Raw genomic sequence first — 14,427 nt, 5'->3', positions numbered from 1 at the left:
GAACCCCCTCATAGTGAACGGCCTGCAACATTCATTATTCTGTTACTCTGACGACCGGTTGAAAGACACTGATAGGCTAAGCGACGAACCGTAATCATGTAAATCGCTTTTAATAAATCATTTCGGCATTTCATTCCCGTCGCACGTGACGAGACACAATCGTTGTCGGTTGGCGTCTAAGCAATAAGTTTGTAACGTATTTTAAGATGTATTTTTTAAGATAGATTAAACCACTTGTTTTAAACTCAGTGTTTCAGTTCGTATCCGCCCCCCGAAACCCGTTCCCCATCCTCTCATCCCGGCTTCCGGTTTGTGGAATAACTTGTGATTGAGTTGCAGGATGTGTGTGAGTCCGCGCCGTGATGTCTGAGTCACGGGCGAAGTCGCAAACGTGTCTAGCGGACGGAGCATAGAGTTAGGTCGCTACCGACTGTTAGGCACGGGGCGTGTCGGCCCGACCGCTTTGTACTTGGTACTGTGTGTGACGATGGGTTGACGTTACGAGCGGCGGCTTTCGAACGGAAAGTCCGGGCGAGTCTTTCAGACGTTAGTTGCGGCCGGTAAGGGCGTAAGCGGCCGCGAGCCATAGCCGATGCTATGACGCGCCACGTGCGGCATGACAAACGTTAGCGGCGCCGGCAGAAGACGCAGCATTTGTTTACAATCGTAAGTACGGAGCGAGACGTTTGCGAACGGCCGCCTTATGGAAGTTGATTGCGAAATACATTACGAATTGTTTGAGTCAAATCATCAGCACGTGTGTTCACTCGACACGTTTTCTGTGCGCACTTGTTGACTATTGTCCATGCCCAGGTGTCGCCAATGACGTAGCTCAGTAAGATAAGTTCGTTAAGCGCACTGTAACAGTAATTGTCAGATGTTCTGTATTCGTCCAAACGGCGCCGCTCATATATATATATATCTGTTTATTGTGTTTTTGGGCACATTTTCAAAGGCTTTTGTTTTACAGGTATTGGCCTCCAAGATGAAGGAAGAGCTATAAAATTGTGGACTAAATTACCTCGTTGTGCTTCGGCAAAATATAACTTAAAAATTGGTTGTGTTAAGGAGTAATAAACGATTTTTTAAGAATTTTATCTTTTATTGCCCTGCTATTATTGTTCTTTCCTTCCCTTGTTTGTTATTACTTATTGATTGTAATTTAGTGTGTCATATTGTTCTTACATTAACAATACCTCTAGTATGAATAGAAATGTTACACTACGGTATATATGGACAAGCTGTGAGATAATAACTGTTGCATTAGGAATTGAAAGTTACAGAAAAACAAAAAATAAATAAAAACAACGTGACTGCAAAATGTATGTCTGTACCGAAATTTGACTTATCATTATCGTGACTGATAAAAATATAGGATAAAACAAAATGCATCGTCGGAGATAAGATAACGTTCATTAAGATACATATAAGATACCGTAAGTAGAAAACAAGTTATTTAACAGTTTCAGAAAACATTATCTTAAAAATCTAGGCATTAGGTTAAGTTGCTGAAAGAATCAATGTGTTGAATGTAGGTATAACTAACTAAACATCTAAGACTCGAATGATGGGTGCATCAAGTTCATCTGTTCGAGAGAAGATAGTTATAATACATGGTTCTTATACGTTAACCTCGAGAACCATTTTTGTGTTAACCGTACATTTGCAGGAATTAAAAAGTAGAAAAAAAAGAAAACCAGGAATTTCAAACGTTTTACTTCTCACAATTGTATATAACAACAAATAAGATAAACAATCAATTTATTCCGTTATAAAATTAGTTTGCATTATACGCTGTTACAAATACTTTAGCAAACGTATGCATCGTTTCAGTAATCGCCAATCTAATTAAGATTCTAAAAAAACTTCACAACATTATGCAGATGAGACAATAAATTCTCAATCCAATGTCATCTCAAAGAGTCGAGATACATCGACGCGTTGTGTATCGACTTGATTAATTTATTTACTTCATAATTTATTGAAGTTTTAACGAAATCGGCGACGTTGTAATTAGTTACTACGCCGCAGTCGCTAGCGTTACAGTGAAATATTTCAAGAATTTTTGAGGTTATTTTCTCCGGGTCGTTGTGATGCACTGCTTTAGGAGACATTCGTCTTGCTTTCCTGAACAAGGTGTCAGCTGCTAATGTCAGGTTGTTTGAAATTAAATTCCCGCGCTTTACTTCGCTGCGCGCCATGCGCCCGAGTAAATAGCCTGAAAATCATACAATATTATTTTAAATGTACTCAATAAAAATGATGTCAAAGCAATAAAACTTATGAGTTGTAGACATCATTTATAAAGAACACAATATAATGTAGTAGCTACGTATTTAATACATCGGAATTACAGGAATATTACAAAATAAATATGTTTTGAAATGAAAATAATAGAAACATTTTTAAAACCACATTATTTTCTGTTAACTTTCGCACTTGTCGTAAATATTGTCTCAATTCCACACATACAAACTAACTTATTTGTTTCGGAAAAACTATCCGTGTACAAGCACAACTACCACAATTTTCAGACACAAAGATAAATAAAACATACCACCAAATATACAAATGATTCCAATAAAGAAGATCAGCGTGGCGCACAGCCTCTTGGTGACGTGCGGTTGCGAGCCGGTGCAAGACCTGCCGTTGCTCATGGCCACGGAATCGTCGGCAGTGCAGCGCCGAGTCCAGCTCGCCACTGACTCCTAATGTATTTTTAGACCACCGGTGTTATGTCTGGGCGGAGACAGTTACACGTATTTTATGTTTGCGTGAAATATTATGATTTCTGTCGTTGTAACGATACCGCTGGCGACGTTTACTAGGCGCATGAAATTCGGACACATTTTTATAGGGATTTTATTCTTGATTAAGGAATGTATTTTTGTAGCATAGGTAGGAGTTATTGCGAATGTTTCACAATCTATAGGATTGATCTAAGATCTGTAGGTTCAAAATAGTTTCTTACTTTTAGAAAATAGGATTAAAAATTAACAATCCTCATGGAAAATGCGATTGCTTCATGAATCGTATCCTTTATAATGAAACCAAAAACACTGAGAACATATATACAACACAAGAACACGCAAGCTCACAAGTGTAAGACGGCATGTGAAAATATTCTTTTCATTTAAAGATTTGCACAATCGTAATCAAGGTAAATGTAACGCGAGTCACGATTAAAATTTTGAATGCCCTTTTGAAATTTAACGGAAATAATTACATTTAGTTATAATAAAATTGGTGGAAATAATATCAGGTACTTCCACATTAGTTACAATATGTAGCAATATTCTACATTTTATTAAAATTTCTGTATTGAGTAGTAAACGGTAAAAATGTTAAGAAATAAAACAACTTTAACAAATAATCATTTATTTAAACATTTATAATAATAATTAGTATTTGTAATTCTAATTTATTTATTATAATATATGTGGCAGGCTTTATACCTACTTTATTTCGCGCTCTTATCATACTGAACTGGAGAGTCTAAAGTCTTTTATAGATAAAGATTAACAGTTTCTTAAAATACAGAGCATCATAAGGAATTAAATACAATTGTTATATTTACACCATAATATTAAATTTTCCAATTAAATTTTGATTATCAACAACTTACTTTTTCTATATGGAAATAAACTTCTATTTAGTTTGAATCCTGTCTATTATCTCATAATTATTCTGACCCGTAAAAACTAATTGAGAACTCTTATAACAATAAATGACTAAAACTCGACTCTTACATAAAATTTATGATCAATTGGTAAGGCAGTATCCAACCAGATGCCAGGCACCTCGCACAGCTGAAAAGAAAAAAATATTTATATTGGAAATAAAAAACGCTTTTTCACATCTTTGAAATCAATGCTTTATATAATAAATGATCGATATAATCGCATAAAGCAAAAAAAGTGATGGAATTCACGACAGATGCATTTACGTGCATGGTGGGCCATCGTCTACTTTCATAGATTTGTATGTCTGCAGTAAAACATGCATAATATGGGCTAATGAAATTATAAAATACAGTGACGATTCTGACTAATTCCAAATTACGCGTTGGTGATTCTGACCAGCTAGAGACATTTTTCTTTGTTTTACTCACCACTTTGCCAGCCTTCCCTTCAGCCATCTAGTTCTGCGGGCCCATATTAAACAAAAGCTTGAGGTCCTCGATGGAGAGCTTCGAGGCGGCGTGCCGTGCGCCAGTCAGCACGTTCTCAGCCAGCTCCAGCTTGGCTTGCTGCAGCTTGCGGATGGACTGCTCAACTGTGTCCACGCACATGAACCTGATACAAACGAAATTTGCTTCAGAGGATTCGATACTGACGCTATTATAGTTCAAAACTCGACATACTAGCATAATATATTTCCTACATAATTTGCTTTTGTGTAAGCAGCTAAAAAAAAAGAATTTTTGAAAAAAAGTATTCGAGACAAAATCCAAATAATTACAAAATGTTGTCTCCGTCTCTTTTACTACTACATAAATATCTAGAACATTTCTAAGAAAACATAACCCAAAAATTGTCTAATCGGCCAGAACTAAAACTTAAAAGGAAAAACGAAAGTGCCCTTTTTGCAAATCTGAACCAAGAGCAACTTTGAACATCTGAATGAAAACACTTTATTGTACACCACAACAAATAGGAAAAAAGGTATGTATTTTACAAAAAAGAGACATGCAGAAGTACACCTAACATACTCTTCCAAGTACAACTATTTCTCAATATCAAATCTATAATATATCAAGTCATAAATTTAAACAAATGAATCTGCCAAGTTTTTTCTATCAATATATCGCCTTCATTCATCGCAGACAGTCCGCCGACGTTAAATAAATATTGGCTTCAACGAGTCACTCGTCACTGTAATATTTTAAATAATAAACATCCTCCCATTCACAAACTGCAAACTAGATTTATCCCCTGAACTTTTCTGTGGAATATTGAAACAATCATGTAAATTATCTTTACTTTGTGATAAAATTAAACGAGAAAATGAGAGAAAAATTGCGAAGTAGACAAATGTAATTTTTTAAGCAAAAACGATCATCGTTAGAACTCTAGATTCTAAAATGGGTCCAAGTGACCATAATTCTCTATCAAACAAAAATTAACCACATTTAACGTACGAAAACCCACGGACTTATAGAGAAACAAAAAAAAAAACAATACGGTCTTTTTTTATGTTATGTTACAGTCGGCAATGGAGCTGGTGGGACGCCTGATGGTAAGCACTACCACCGCCCATGGACATTTGTAGAGGCATAAGGTCCATTGCAGACCTTTCGCCTCTACAAATGGATTGCCAACTTTTTGGGAAGGGATTAAGAAAGGATTGGAATAAAGGAAAGGACTGGGAAGGGTAAGGAAAATGATATGTATCGAATTGAAAATCTTCGTTTTCGGGGACGTCGGTCACAAAACAACAGAAAATCACCAGTACAGTGAATGGGTGTCAATGATGAATGATAATGAACGGATGACTCAGTCACCGAGCGGTCACATATATTGCGTATTTGCCAAAAGCTGCTAATGTCACGGTGAAACGGATTCCAGGAAAGTCGACGGAAGTCGCATATTATTCTAAACTACCTGCGTCTACCGGGTTCACTCGGGTAAGCTAGATTTTTATTCAAAATCCCAATGTGTATATCATTTTTAATTTCAATTCAAAATGTCAGAACTAGACCTAATTTACACGGGAGGGATTCAGCTTTCAATTTAAAATAAAAAAATAGAAATAATCGAAATCTGTTCATCCAGTAAAATTATGAGGTATATAACAATAAAAAATATTACATACAGCCTAATTGAGTACCTCCATCTTTGTTGAAAGTCGATTAAAAAGTTGTTAGTTAAAGACCCCTCATAATCGATCTAGCCGTTCAAGATATAAGCCGGAATAAGCAGACAGACGAAAGATTGTAAAAATAAAGTATTTTGGTATATGTATCGAGTATACATGTATTTAGAATAATTTAATATTTCAAACAGACACTCCGATATATTTATTGATATAGACAATCTTTAGGTTAATATTAATTATTTAGTGTTGACATACAAATATTTTATTGCCGTGGTTAATAAATTAAGCCTTGCGTGTATTGGGATGTCAGGAAAAATAAAAAGAACAGCGCTTTAACCATGTGGGCGCTAGACGGAAAGGCAAGATTATTTACTGGTGTATAAGCAGTAGGATTAAATTGGATGTGGTTTTTTATATATCACTAGCTGCGCCCCGCGGTTTCACCCGCGTAAGTCCGTATCCCGTAGGAATATCGGGATAAAAAGTTGCCTATATATTATTCAAGTTGCCCAGCTGTCTACGTACCAAATTTCATTGCAATCGGTTCAATAGTTTTTGCGTGAAAGAGCAACAAACACACACACATCTTTCGATATAAGTAGGGTTATTCTTCCCTCGAGCGCGTTGTGTGGTGTTTTTGAACTTGTAAGTACAGCGGGGTGCGACGGGTACGCACTTGTAGACGTGCACGTGGCGGGTCTGCCCCACGCGGTACACTCGGTCGCGCGCCTGCTCCTCCAGCTGCGGGTTCCAGTGCGGGTCCAGCAGCAGCAGGTGGTTGGCGCCGCACAGGTTCAGCCCCACGCCGCCCGCGCACAGCGACAGCAGCATCACCTGCGCAGGCGCACTCCGTTACAGTACACGCCGTGTCCAATACTCGGGGACTCTGTGTATTCTACTATGGATTCGATGTACTGTACTATAGAGTCCGTATAATAAACTATGATCTATCTGCGTTTTACATTCTTTGCAACACAAATAACTAATATATGCCAGATTGGAAAACATTGTATTATCCGTGTTTTTGTTTAAGAAATCGTCAAGTAAAAAATCACACGATTCAATTTCTCTAAAAACATACACTACAAAAGGTCTCATTAACAAGTCCCCACTAACCCTAACTTTTCCATTGGGGTCGTTGAGGGCGTCAATGAGCGGGGCCCGTGCGGGCACCGACACGGACCCGTTGAGGGTCACGGTCTCCACGCGCGCCTTCTTCAACTCCTGCTCCACCAGATTCAGCACGGAGGTCCATTGAGAGACCACAACCGCTTTCTCACCTGGATTTTTTCAAGTGTTCAAGGGATTTAAGATAAGTGTAATAATTAAGAATAATATAAAATATGGGTTCTGTAGATAATAATAATTTAAAACTTAATTAATGTAAGTAAATCGTACTTATACTATCCATTTTTAGCTGAGAATGTTGCTTTTTGACTTTGACTATAAAATATAAAAAATATTTGACTTCTGTTAATAATGAATATACCACGTCTTGTATATACAAGTATTTAACTGCTCTTCCATTCAAACATAAGCCTCAACTAAATTTATATACGAGCGTATTCATTATATTACACTTGAGAAGATATTTATTAACCACTAGTTGTGAACCGCGGCGTCACACGCGTGGTACCAGAGTGAAAAGCATCCATACTTAAAAATTTTCGCGTTTATAATATCAGTAGGATGTATCCTCACATACCTACAGTGGGCAGTATTTAGTGATAACATACCTTTATTGGGCAATATCTCATTTAGCAGACAGTCCATAACAGCCTGTATCTTGGAGGAGCGCTTGTCGAGCCGGAACACGGGGTTGTTCGGCGATAGCACCGAGCGAATCGCCTCCGCCGCTGTCGTCCCCTCCCCTCCTACTCCCTCCTCCTCTTCCTCTTCTTCATCCTTATTCTTTTTGCTTCCGCTCTAGAGGAATTAAAACGGTTATTTTCTATTTTGTTGGGAGCGTACAGTTTATTTGGTATTAAGGGGTTCGAAGGACCAGAACAGGTTCTTCGACACCGATTAATAGATGATAGTAAAATTGATATATTTGTATGTATTTATCTACATGTTTACCAAAACAGGTTGATGTAAGGAAGGTACGGAACAGCAGGACATATACCTTTCGCTTCTCCCTGGAATCTTCGAGCGAGAGCTTATTGAGCTCAGCCAGCAGGTCCTGTCCGGCGGGATCTGGCTGCAGGTCCACGTCGTCGCCCTGGTCCTGGTCCAGCATGGCGGCGATCAACCCGCAGTGGCAGCACACCTGCCGCAGCCGCAGCAGCAGCACCAGGATCTCGTGGGACTTCACCGGTTTGGCGCCTAGGGGGTTACACTTAGTGAATGGATGAGTGTTAAAAATTGTTGAAAATGAAAATCTAAGTCTGGGTGTGATATGTTTGTTTCAAAATTAAATACAATAATTAATATGAATTTGAAGTGTTATTGTTATTATCACAGAATATACATGTTGCGACTCATAGCTGTACACTCACTATATTTTTAAATAACATTGTCCTCTCTCACCTTGCAAAGCGATCATCTTCTTGTGCATCTTAGCGTACGCGGTGTCCGTGTTGGGCGGCGGATGCAGCGCGCCGTCCGCTTTTTCCGCACGTTGGTGGAGGAACTGCGCGAATAGTGTCTTCGAGAACACCAGGACCTGCGGAGTTTCCATTTATATGAGTGGACCCAATAACTTTAAATCTACTATTAGAAGTTGGCCAGAATGTCTTCTGAAGAGCTTTATTAAGTTTTATGTCTTTTAGGTGCTTTGGACAACCTTAAATATCTAAATCAGTAAAAAATTTGTTATTTCCAAAGATACTGTGAACAAGTCAGTGCTTGAATGCATTGGAACTGGTAGACCTTCTAGTATAACTTAGCTTTCGTTACTCGCATACAGTTATGCTCAGCTCCGCTATGTGGATGCTATGGACGGGCGGGCACTCACCTTCTGGTAGACGTTCATCTCATCGCTGGTGAGGGTGACGTCCCGCTGGTGCACGGAACGCGGCGGCAGGCAGGCGAGCTGGCCGCGCTGCTGCAGCTGCTGCTTGGTGCGGCGCAGCATCACGCAGCGCATGATCGTGCTCAGCCGCTCCTGCCCGCCCATGCTCTTGTTGTCGATCCACTTCTTCCACATCTGGGTGCGAAATGGAGACCCATTTTTATTGATTTTAGCCACTCGCACCAGTTAGTTACCAGGGGATGTATTTTTAAAAAACTTCAAAAAAAGGTTCTCAATACGACTGTATTTTTTGTGTTTGTTATCTCACAGCGTGAACCGATGATTATTTTTTTTTATTTGCAATTTGATACCTCCAATGTGGTATCAATTGAATTTTGTCTAGTTTTGGTCAATTTGAAGGCGTTTTAGTGTTTGTTAAAAATAATAATTAAATCAGTATATATAACAATAGAGTCCTAGTAACTTAAGAGCATAAGTTTTTTTCCAGTATTTTTTTTATATTCTTTCAAAATTACTCATTTATAAAACATTTCAATGCTATAAAAGTAAGTCTTTTCCAGTATTTTCAGGAGAGCGCGAGGAACGCACCGTGAGCTCGTCGAACGGCGTGCACTTGAGGAACTTGAGCAGCGCGAAGAGGTCGAGGTCCTTGTTGTGCAGCGGCGTGCCCGTGAGCGCCCAGCGGCGGCGCGCGCGCAGCCCCGCCACGGCCAGCGACGTCTGCGCCTTGTGGTTGCGCACCGCGTGCGCCTCGTCCAGCACGGCGCGCCGCCACGCCACGCGCGTCAGCACGCCGCCCTGCGCGCGCGCACCGCTCTCTTACTGACACTTTGTTTGCCCGTTACGGTATATACAACTTAAGCCACATAATGATCATTTTAAATTATACAGTTTGTTTGTTTAGTTGATTGCGCTGATGCAAGAACTACTGTTCCGATTTGAAAAATTCTTCCAGTGTTAGATAGCCCATTTATGGAGGAAGGCTTTTGACTATATAACATCAAGTATTACGTGGGTAAAACGAGTACAGCTATATTTAAATATTAATGTGAAATGTCAGGTGAGCTGGCAACATTTCAGTATGAGGGCCATCATGTCCATGTCCAGCAGCGCACCTTCTCGCTTTCCCGCTGCAGGATGTTGTACGTGGTGAGCACGAGGTCGTGCTGCGCCAGGCGGTGCGCCTGCGCAGCGCGGTTGGCGCCGTGGTGCAGGCAGACGGACAGCGCGTGCGGCGCGCAGTGCTTGCTCACCTCGCCCGCCCACTGCGCCATCAGCGACGCGGGGCACACCACCAGCGTGCCGCCGCGGATCGCTGGAACGATTACATAATAAGTAATATAAAATTAACTGTTCCGAAGTAAGAGAAAGAAAAAAAATTCAATTTGAAATCATAGATAAGCAATTTAATTAAATACAGTTCAACTAATTTCATTAATATAACAGTTCGTATCTCCTGTTTCATTGACAAATACCCACCTCTAGACTTGCCCCTATCCTCTTCATCACTATCATCTTCGTCCAAATTCTTCTCTTTGTCAAACGCCATAAGGGAAATCATAGTGATCGTCTTTCCCAAACCCATGTCGTCCGCTGTGTATAATGAAATAAAATATTTTAGATATTTAGTTATATATTTTTAATTCTTATACAGTTAGTGCATATTAAGGTTCTCAATAAGATAACGTGATAGGATTTTATCCAAAATTATCGATGCGCGTGCGCACGGCGCGCGGCTGCGGAGCGTGCGTCTCCTCGGACGGGCGGGACGCGGGCGGCTCGTGCCGGCTCGTGCACACGTACCCAGGATGCCCCCGCTGGGCCGCTGCGTCTCGCGCCACAGCAGCCAGGCGAGCGCGTGCCGCTGGTGCGGCATGAGCGGCGTTCGCACGGCGCGCGGCTGCGGCGCGTGCGTCTCCTCGGACGGGCGGCTCGTGCACACGTACCCAGGATGCCCCCGCTGGGCCGCTGCGTCTCGCGCCACAGCAGCCAGGCGAGCGCGTGCCGCTGGTGCGGCATGAGCGGCGTGCGCACGGCGCGCGGCTGCGGCGCGTGCGTCTCCTCGGACGGGCGCGACGCCAGCGACTCGTACAGGTCGCGCAAGCGGTCCAGGATCATGTTGCGCTCCGCCATGTGGGTTGCCATCGCTGGAATAATTATGTGTCATATTTTGAGGTGATTCATTGAAATTTCAACAATTTTGGAAAAATGGTCGAACGTGAACGGAAAAGATACTTTATACATTTTTTTTAATCAAATGATTGAGAAAACATGTGTATATAATAAATTTTTATACATTTTTTTGTAATGAGTATTCAGTTTTTGTATTGTATTGTGGATATCATATGGAGAAAAATAAAAAAGAACAAGAATAAAAATTAAAAGATATTCAATAATTTTTAAAGATAAATAATTTATCAATTTATATTCGACATACAAACTATACTAGGTACTTCTTTTTTGTATAAACTCACCCTGCTTGCCAAACATTCTTGGCTGCACCGCATTGCTAACTTTCTGGATGTCGTCCCACGAGAGACCCTTCTCACTTTTATCGAAGCCATCCTTAGCTATGTCCGCTGGGGTTGGATCATCTGGAATTGCAAATAAAATAATGCACTTAATTTTTTTTTTCACGACAATTCATAGTAAGACGTGAGTCAGAAAATAGGTAATGGTTTTAAAAGAATCCAGATGAGAGTTTCATATGTTTACTTCACTTCTTTGGCTTAGTATATATACAGCCTATAGTACTCAGGAATCATGTATATATCCAACGGTAAGACATTGAAATTGGTCCAGTTGTTCCTAAAATTAACGCGCTTAAATAAACTCTGCTTAAAGTTTTAGTATAGAAATGTAATCAATCACTAATAAGAATAAGGAAAATATGCATTAAAGAAGTAAATATCGGTTTGTCATAACTACAAATCTTTCCATTTAATATGTTATATAGGAAATGAGACCTATTATACTATTTAAAAAAAAATCAGTTAAGTGAATGTCAACTTCGACAAATCTACCATTCCTTACCCGGTTCCACCACCATGTTGGCCACCTTGTCACCCTGATTCCGAACCTCTGCCTCCAGCACTGTGAGCCGCTCGATCAGCTTCACTCCGCCATCGGGCAACGTGTCCAGATCCATGGTGTCCAGAAGCAACTGTTTATAAAGGAAGTTTTCTAAAGTATTGTATATAATATGTCTATGGTCAGAAAAATACTATGGACATACTATATTACATAAAACTTTTTATGTAAGGCATATCTTAAATATTAAATTGGGCACCTTGAATGTTAACTTCTTAATTTCTAATTAATCAAAAATGATTTAATCTATACTATATATACTAATATTATAAAGCTGAAGAGTTTGTTTGTTTGAACGCGCTAATCTCGGGAACGGGCCTGATTTGAAAAATTGTTTCAGTGTTAGATAGCCCCTTCATTGAGGAAGGCTTTAGGCTATATATGTACCACGGGCGTAGCCGGGGCGGACCGCTAGTAAATAATAAAAAAATCTCGTTCTTTAAAAATATGAAGATGGCGGAAGACGCAGGTGCGAATCCCACTCCGATATTTTCCTATATTCATACTTTTCAAATATTAAAAAAAATTATTTAATACTTTTAAAAGCAAAAATACCTTACTGTTACAAAAAAATTTGACTACCACAAAGATTAAAATTCGAGGCTATTTTTTTAGTTAAAACTCAACGAAAACTTCACTTCCCTCAATCTTCAACAACTAGTGATCACATAACACTGGAAGATCACCATATCATCATATCACTGTGCAGAAACTTGTTCCCACGACACCAGGATCCAAGTGTGCGAGCAAGGATTCCTAATTTCTATAAATCACAATATTTTTTTTTTTGTAAAATAAATTATTGCTTATATTCAGCACAACTCACCTTGACCCCCTGCAGGTCTTCCTTTAGCCCGTTCAACTTGTTCAACTCATTTTCCCGCACATGCTTCTTAACATATACCACTTGGTTGGGATAGCTGGGCGGCACGAGGTATTGCTTTATGTCGCTGCCCAATTTCTTCTTGGGCTCTTCAGATTTCTCCTTTTTCGGCGACTTCTTGATCGTGGGGGACTTGACTATCTTCAACTACGCAGAGAATGTGTAACAGGATTGCATACTATAGCCAAAATGGTGATATGGGATGAAAGGAAACTTGGTGGGTTCATCAATAACAAAAAGTTGTATTCGATGTATATCCTGTTTAGGCATGCACAGCTTTTGAAGAAATGTTGTAGGGAAACTAAGAGCCAACAGACAATTATATGCAATAACCGGACATAATAACGGAGGACTGATAAATCTGAACCTATCTTTTATACTAAAAATTAAAACAATCGTAAGCATAGAAACATAAATTTCGTAAGGTTGTTTAATTACTGGTAGTTTCGCTAAAACTAATGCGAAAAGTTTGAGTTATAAATAGTTATGATTAGAAAAATTCAATTAGAATATAAATAAAAAAATAAGTTTTTACCGTAATATAAAAGTTATTTCAAAACACGAGATGCTCGCAAAGTCTAATTAGAAAAAGTATTTCATAAACTATAAATAAAAAGATAACTGTTTGATGGTTTAGCATAATGAAAATATAAATTGTACTAGAAAACGTAAGTACAGAAAATATAAAAATATCTCTTTAGCTTTTCAAGTAAGCTTATTTTAAATATAATGATTTACTCACAGTTTTAGGCATTTTTACTTATTTCAGAAGAATCCAGCTTCTATTAAAATTGCACTTATATTATAACTAAAACTAGATAAAGTGAACTACAAATTATAACCGTCATTGCTTATCTACTCTAAATAACCGTCTATTGCGTCATTTTTAAATTTCGATGTACCCGCAGTTTTAAACATATTTCATTACGAAATTAACAACTGGCAATACTGATTTTTTTTTAAAGAAAATGTGAAAATGTTTCTTACATATTGTTATAATAAAAAAATAAATACAATTGTAAAAAAAAAATATTAATCCAATTCGAATAACAAAGAAAGACAAAACTATAATCTGTTTTTAAAACTCGATTTACGTTCAGCAAAAAATACTTATGATGACTGAAACAAAGTTAATTACCATATGCAAACAACATTTAATAGCTTTTTTTAAAAGCACTATTGTTATAATAAATAGTATCTGTATTGGTATAATAAGCACTATTGGTATAATCATTACGTAAATTCTAGAAGAATAGAAAAGACCGTTCAAGATTCTCTTTCAACTAACTATGTATACCTTATCTATCAGATCAGCGTACGAAAAAAAATACGATTCTTTTAAACGAAACCGAAATGAAGTTTGATTGGGAAAGGAAGGGGAAATTAGGCCGCCGTCGACTTTGTATGAACGCGCTTATCTCAGAAATGACTGGTCCTATTTCAATAATTCCCTCATCATTGAACATAAGCGGTCCGTAAGTGCATATAGGCCTATATTATATGTACCACGGGCAAAGCCGAGATCGCTAGTTATCTGTATAGATATACTTAGTCTGGCCATAAATACTGTTACACTTAATTATAAAATTAATTATAAAAAAATATTACATTTGAATTTCGAATCTGTCATTTTTATACGATTGTTCATTGTGTTTTCTCATTT

At 38.7% G+C, this 14,427-nt stretch overlaps 3 protein-coding genes across 4 annotated transcripts in view; 1 reads left to right on the top strand and 2 right to left on the bottom strand.

The window, feature by feature from the left end:
* Positions 1 to 994, top strand: part of LOC119828474 (RNA-binding protein 4.1) — a 6,210-nt gene extending 5,216 nt beyond the window's left edge. The window contains exon 5 of the mRNA XM_038350635.1: positions 971 to 994. Coding sequence (XP_038206563.1) covers positions 971 to 989 — 19 coding nt within the window. The 3' untranslated portion in view covers positions 990 to 994. The remainder of the gene's footprint in view (positions 1 to 970) is intronic.
* A 741-nt stretch (positions 995 to 1,735) lies between these two features.
* Positions 1,736 to 2,703, bottom strand: LOC119828571. Its single transcript, XM_038350766.1, has 2 exons — positions 2,558 to 2,703; positions 1,736 to 2,218 (listed from the first exon to the last, which is right to left on the bottom strand). The coding sequence occupies exons 1-2, from the start codon at positions 2,655 to 2,657 to the stop codon at positions 1,911 to 1,913; spliced, it is 408 nt and encodes a 135-aa protein (XP_038206694.1). The 5' UTR covers positions 2,658 to 2,703; the 3' UTR covers positions 1,736 to 1,910.
* Positions 2,704 to 3,419: 716 nt separating this feature from the next.
* Positions 3,420 to 14,427, bottom strand: part of LOC119828678 (transcription termination factor 2) — a 12,385-nt gene continuing 1,377 nt past the window's right edge. The window contains exons 2-16 of one of the 2 annotated variants that reach the window (XM_038350918.1): positions 12,708 to 12,911; positions 11,825 to 11,954; positions 11,266 to 11,385; positions 10,738 to 10,938; positions 10,271 to 10,384; positions 9,907 to 10,106; positions 9,380 to 9,589; positions 8,774 to 8,965; positions 8,347 to 8,482; positions 7,943 to 8,142; positions 7,554 to 7,743; positions 6,934 to 7,097; positions 6,494 to 6,651; positions 4,112 to 4,295; positions 3,420 to 3,809 (exon numbers count right to left, since the gene is read on the bottom strand). In XM_038350918.1, coding sequence (XP_038206846.1) covers positions 4,139 to 4,295; positions 6,494 to 6,651; positions 6,934 to 7,097; positions 7,554 to 7,743; positions 7,943 to 8,142; positions 8,347 to 8,482; positions 8,774 to 8,965; positions 9,380 to 9,589; positions 9,907 to 10,106; positions 10,271 to 10,384; positions 10,738 to 10,938; positions 11,266 to 11,385; positions 11,825 to 11,954; positions 12,708 to 12,911 — 2,376 coding nt within the window. In that variant the 3' untranslated portion in view covers positions 3,420 to 3,809; positions 4,112 to 4,138. The remainder of the gene's footprint in view (positions 3,810 to 4,111; positions 4,296 to 6,493; positions 6,652 to 6,933; positions 7,098 to 7,553; positions 7,744 to 7,942; positions 8,143 to 8,346; positions 8,483 to 8,773; positions 8,966 to 9,379; positions 9,590 to 9,906; positions 10,107 to 10,270; positions 10,385 to 10,737; positions 10,939 to 11,265; positions 11,386 to 11,824; positions 11,955 to 12,707; positions 12,912 to 14,427) is intronic. The other variant, XM_038350919.1, reaches the window with a different exon arrangement.

This window comes from Zerene cesonia, chromosome 8 (assembly GCF_012273895.1).
Source record: "Zerene cesonia ecotype Mississippi chromosome 8, Zerene_cesonia_1.1, whole genome shotgun sequence".
In the NCBI taxonomy this organism is placed as follows: Eukaryota; Metazoa; Arthropoda; class Insecta; order Lepidoptera; family Pieridae; genus Zerene; species Zerene cesonia.
Note: the sequence above shows the minus strand (reverse complement) of the source record. Positions and strands in the feature narration are given on the sequence as shown.